Source organism: Gekko japonicus, unplaced genomic scaffold (genome assembly GCF_001447785.1).
Source record: "Gekko japonicus isolate JY-2015 unplaced genomic scaffold, Gekko_japonicus_V1.1 scaffold513, whole genome shotgun sequence".
Classification (NCBI taxonomy): domain Eukaryota; kingdom Metazoa; phylum Chordata; class Lepidosauria; order Squamata; family Gekkonidae; genus Gekko; species Gekko japonicus.
This window is the reverse complement of record NW_015171519.1, coordinates 852852-858857: the sequence shown is the minus strand read 5'-3', so window position 1 is coordinate 858857 and position 6006 is coordinate 852852. Positions and strand designations below refer to the sequence as shown.

The window sequence follows — 6006 nt, the reverse complement described above, 5'->3', positions numbered from 1 at the left end:
AGGAGTGAGGAATCAAACCCAGTTCTCCAGATTAGAGTCCTGCGGCTCTTAACCACAACACCAAACTGACTCCGAATCAGACCTTTGGTCCGTCAAAGTCAGTATTGCCTACGTAGACTGGCAGCGGTTCTCCAGGTTCCCAGGCAGGGGTCCTTCACATTACCTGCTGCCAGGTCCTGTGACTGGAGGTGCTGGGGACTGAACCTGGAACCTTCTCCACAGCAAGCAGAGGCTCTGCCACTGAGCCACAGCCCCTCTTTACAGCTCTCCAGGGTCTCAGACTGAGGTCTTTCCCATCACTTCCTGCCTGGTCCTTTCAATTGGAGATGTCGGGGATTGAACCGGGGACCTTCTGCATGCCAAGCCGAGGTTCTGCCACTGAGCCCCAGCCCCTCTTTACAGCTCTCCAGGGTCTCGGGAGGAGGTCTTTCCCATCACCTCCTGCCTGGTCCTTTCAACTGGAGATGCCGGGGATTGAACCGGGGACCTTCTGCATGCCAAGCAGAGGCTCTTCCTCTGAGCCACAGCCCTTCCCCAGTGTTTACAGTGCTGAATCAGACCATCACTCCGTCAGTGTCAGTACTGTTCATTCAGACTGGCAGTAGCTCTCCAGGGTTCTCAGGCAGAGGTCTTTTGCATCACCTCCTGCCTGGTTCTGTAGCGGGAGATGTCGGGGGCAGAACTTGGGGCCTTCTGCATGTAAAGAAAGCAGGTGCTCTGTGTTCCATATAGACTCCCGTCTCAGCATATCCGAGGATGAGGAAGGTTAATTAGGTACGAGCTGAAATCCCCCAGGGTTTCTATCCGAGCCATCTGATTTTGCAGCAGAACTATATAAACAGTGGATTGCTTTGTTTTGCCCTTGTTTTTACCACTTTCCGGTCAAAGAAAGGTGCCATCTCAGTGCAGAATGCAGGGGCGTTGTTCTTTAATGCATGGAAACAAAAGAGTAAGCTCAGTGCCATCCCAGCTAGTTCACTGAGGGCTTGTGAGATCCAGGGAAAGGGAGGGGAGGAAGCACTTTGCGGTTGCCCAGCAACGACAGCCTGTTTGTGAGTTGACCAGGGTGAGAATGGAGGTGGGCATCCTTGTGGCAAAACCCTCACCCGCCAGATGCCTAGCTGGAATATAACCAGATATAATTGCCTGGACAAGATGTTCCTTAAAAGGGGGAAGGTTGTGTGACCCACGGGGATGTAAACATGGCCTGATAGCCTAGTTTGGGAACCACCACCACACCCAGCCTCCCACACATTTCTGTGTGTAAATGCAAGGCGAGGACAGTGTGCCTCTAGAAGAAAGGGGGCATTAAATTGCTTCTCTCCGAGCATCACGCCAATAGTTTCCTATTTTGTTTTTCCACACAGGAAGAGGAGTTCAAGTGGCTTTTACGAGAAGAGGTTCACGCTGTCCTTCGGCAGCTACAGGATATTCTGAAGGTAGGTTTTTAAAAAAAATAAAAAAAAATCCTGTCTTCAAAAACATTTTTCCCTACTTGCGACAGGGAGAATGTAATCTCATAATGTTAGAAGTGTATCCTCTCGCTCTGTTTTGAAGTTTATAAAATTATGCACGGGGCACAAAGAGAGAGAGAGAGAGAGAGAGAGAGTTCTTCCTCCCTCTCCAAAAATACTAGAACTCAGGGGCAGCTAGTGAAGAAGAGATTGGATTTATACCCCACCCTTCGCTACCCGAAGGTGTGTCAGAGCGGCTTACAATCTCCTTTCCCTTCCTCTCCCCACAACAGACACCCTGTGAGGTAAGCGGGGCTGGGAATTGCCCTTGAGAGAACAGCTCTGAAAGAACTTGTGACTGACCCAAGGTCACACCAGCAGCTGCATGTGGAGGAGTGGGGAATCAAACCTGGTTCTCCCAGATTAAAGTCCACGCTCCTAACTACTACACCAAACTGTTGGTGGGCAGATAGATTCACGACAGACAAAAGGAAGCGCTTCTTTACTCGACAAGTGTTTGCAATGTGGAATTCACTGCCAGGAAGAGGTAGGGATGGCCACAATTACAGATGGCTTTAAAGGGGGGGCTGGGCAAATTTGGAGAGGCTGAGGCCATCAGTGGCTGCTAGCCACAGTGGCTACAGGGAACCTCCACATTCAGAGGCAGAAGGCCCCTGAATACTAACATAAGGAGAAGGCCCCAGCCTCTCTGCCCTGTAGTTGGCCCTCCAGAGGAACTGGCTGGTAACTGTATGAGACAGGATGCTGGACTAGGTGGACCCACGCTTTGATCCAGCAGGGCTCTTCTAATACTCTTATGAAGGCCTCATCCTCTATACCAGTGGTGGCGAACCTACGGCATGGGTGCCAGAGGTGGCAGTCAGAGCCCTCTCTGCGGGCACGTGTGCCATCGCCCCATCCAGGCCCAGACCATCATTAAAGTGTCAAATTCTCTGCCAAATAATTTTAAGTAAATGAAACCATTTGGGATTGCCTTCCTTACTTTGTTTGGATCGTCTTTAGTTAATGTAGGAGTTGTTTTTTCTAAAGTAAAACCTCAGTATTCAGGTTAAATTGCCGTGTTGGCTCTTTGCAATAAATAAGTGGGTTTTGGGTCGCAGTTTGGGCACTCGAGCTCTTAAAGGTTCGCCATCACTGCTCTATACCCTGTTGTTGGCCCTCCAGAGGAACTGGTTGGCCCCTGTGTGAGGCAGGATGCTGGACTGGATGGAGCCCTGGTCCGGTCCAGCAGGGCTCTTCTTAGGTTCTTATGTTCTTAACATCAGAGGAGTCCCCAGCCTCTCTGCCCTGTTCGCTGGCCCTCCCTAGTAACTGGTAGGCTGCTGCATGAGACAGGATGCTGGACTGGAGGGACCACTGGTCTGATCCCGCAGGGCTCTTCTGATGTGCTTAAAGTTGCTTTGGGCAGCATACGCCTCTGGTACTATAACCCTCTTTTTCTTTCTGACCCAGGAAGCTTCTCACAGGTTTGCTTTGCCCGTGAGTGGCTCGGAGGGACCCATCAAGCAGGAAAACTTCATCTTGGGCAGTGCAAAGTAAGTAATGAGATTTCGGCGCACGGCATGCTTGGCAACTGTTGTCGCCACGCGGCGGCTGCCGGCACTGCTTAGCGGAAGCGGGGGAAGCCTCACACCTCTGAGCGGAGCAGGGCATGGATCTGAAGCTCCTCTCCAAAAGCGAGCCACTTTTCTGGTGCTCCTTGTGATTCGTGCAGAAATTGGCTCCCGAGCCGCCTCCTTAAGTGAGGATCGGCTTCTGTTGGCGTAATTAGGCTTCATCGGAGACATACAGTCAAGCTGACAGTGCTTCTCTCGTCTTTACCTAGGCGAGATTAGATTAGAGTGATGGGCCTTTGGAGGAGATGAGGTTCTTTAAAATCCTCTGTGTTGTTTTTGTGCATGCCAGACTTGGGGGTGGGGGATAGAGTTGGGCAAGAAGCAGGTTGGCATTCAACATCTAGACCAGGGGACCCCAACTCTTTTTAGCCTGTGGCTGCCTCTGGATTTCTGACACAGTGTGGCGAGCACAAAATGACTGCCACGGGAGGTGGAGCCAGATAAAAAATGACTGCCACATGAGGCGGAGCCAGCTGCAAAATAACTGCCACAGGAGGCGGAGCTAGCTGCAAAATGACTGCCACAGGAGGTGGAGCTAGCCACAAAATGACTGCCACAGGAGGTGGAGCTAGCCGCAAAATGAATGCCACAGGAGGCGGAGCAGGCCACAAAATGACTGAGACAGAAGGCAGAGCCAGCCACACAATCGATGACACTCCTGCCACAGGAGGTGGAGCCAGCCACAAAATGACTGCCACATGAGGCGGAGCCAGCCGCAAAATGCCTGCCACAGGAGGCGAAGCCAGCCACAAAATGCCTGCCCAGGGAGGGGACGCCAGCCAAAAAATGCCTGCCACAGGAGGTGGAGCCAGCCGCAAAATTACTGCCACATGAGGCGGAGCCAGCCGCAAAATGACTGCCATAGGAGGTGGAGCCAGGTGCAAAATAAATGCCAAAGGAGGCAGAGCCAGCCGCAAAATGACTGCCAAAGGGGGTGGAGCCAGCTGCAAAATGACTGCCAAAGGAGGCAGAGCCAGCCACGAAATAACTGCCACAGCTTACCTTCCATCACACAGCAAAGCTACCTGTGCTGTGGCAGCAACTGCTGAGCCGGTCAAATCTCCAGCCTTCAGTCAGAACTCTTGCTGGATAAAAGCCCAGCCTGGCCTGCCCACTTTCTAGAAATCCTTGGCAGGCACCAGGAGAGGTGTTGGCGGGCACCATGTTGGGGACCCCTGGTCAAGACCCAGTCCTGCCTGCCTGCACGCAGAGTAGGTATTGCAGGGATTCCACAGGACTCTCCCTCCCTTGAGCAGTGGCCTCCTCCCCATGGGGGAAGCAGTTGGTTCTGAGGAGCGCTGAAGCAGAGGGCCGAGGGTGCTTGGCTCCGCCCCAGCTGGCCCCAGGTCTCCTCCCATGCTAGGAAGGGCCGGGTTCTTTTTTCTGCTTTTAAGGAGTTTATTGAGGATTTTATAACATAAAACATGAAGGAGACAAAAGGGGCGGAAAGATATACAAAAATAGAGAAATATAAAGGAAAAAAACTCCCGATTTTCTTTCTACGACAAATATAAGTAAAATTACAAATGTAATTTTCCTTTTTCCTTAATCATCAAATCCACAAGTCATCACTTCATTTTTTCCCCCCGTTTCATGCAAAAAAGGTCTACAAAGGGGTTAGGGTTACGGTTTCAGATTAAATTGTTTTATCGTTTTGCCTTTATTACCTTTACCTATGCAATATATTGTTAGTTATCTTGCTTCACAATGTTCTTACAGTTTTTCATATCGTCTCACCCGCGATCCCCATTTGTATTTTGCTTTTTCTCCGCTCAAAGCAGTAAATTCAGCCATCTCTGCAGGTCCTTGTCGTGGAAACAAAAGAGGTCCGTGTCTAAATAACAAACAGAGCTGGGACTTGCAAGTCAGGTTTGCTGTGTCTCGTAGCTTCCCCCCCCACACACACACAAGGGTCATGTTTGAGGTGTGCTGGCAGCCAAAAGGGACACAGTACAAGGCCTCCCGTGTGCACCGATCTCCGTGGTGGAAGTTGGATCTTTGCGGATTTGACACATGAACCGTTCTTATCTGCCTTTTTTTTTAAGCCTTTTGTGTTTGCCTCTGTTACGCATCCCCGGAGACTTTGGAACCTGGGGATTAATTTTAGCCTCGTTAACAACCCTGGCCTCTTATTTCAGTGCCGACCAGGTGAAGGGAGTGCTGACACTGCAGGGAGATGCGCTCTGCCAAGCAGTGAGTATTGGGCCAGGGGTGTGTGTTTCTGTGTGTGTAACGTGCCAGGAAGCGGGCACATCCATGACGTACCAGGCTTGTTTGGCCTTAGAACCGCTTGCTTGTCAGTTAACAAATCTCCCTCTCGGAGACCCCTGTCTCCTCACAGTTTCTGAGTGACCTTGGGTCCAGCCACATTCTCCATTCCAATGCTCCCTCTAAGCCAGGGGTGTCGAACTCATTTGTTATGAGGGCCAGATCGGACATAAATGAGACCTTGTTGGGCCGGGCCATGTGTGTCATAAAATGTAATGCCAGGTAGCGGAGATATAAACTTTATAAAGGACACAAACACAAAGGGGTTTTTTTTTAACTTAAAATAAAAACATGCTTAAAACATTAGCCCTCTTGCAATATTTTGTTTATTTAACAGTGTCTGATAACTGACACCCCTTGCTCTGACTTATTGCATCAAAATGTCTGTGCTGTTGCAATCCTGAGTATGCTGTTCAGGTGTGTATCTGTAAGCTGCAAACCCAGCAGCAGCAGCAGAACTGGAAGAAGAAGCAGAAGACAGCCAGTTCCACTGCGGGCCTGATAGAAGGCCTCCGGGAGGGGCCTGATCCGGCCCCTGGGCCGCATGTTTGACACCCCTGCTCTAAGCTGTGGCGTTTTGTGAGCAAAAATTCTACTCTGTGAGCTCCTGGCATTAAAGTTGTCAGCGAGCGACTTGCCTACTGCGT

At 50.7% G+C, this 6006-nt stretch overlaps 1 protein-coding gene across 1 annotated transcript in view; it reads left to right on the top strand.

Annotated features, from left to right (window-relative positions):
• ROGDI (rogdi homolog) overlaps nt 1–6006 on the top strand; it is a 34196-nt gene that overhangs the window by 7211 nt on the left and 20979 nt on the right. Inside the window, exons 2-4 of the mRNA XM_015419419.1 lie at nt 1368–1439; nt 2928–3010; nt 5230–5284. Coding sequence (XP_015274905.1) covers nt 1368–1439; nt 2928–3010; nt 5230–5284 — 210 coding nt within the window. The remainder of the gene's footprint in view (nt 1–1367; nt 1440–2927; nt 3011–5229; nt 5285–6006) is intronic.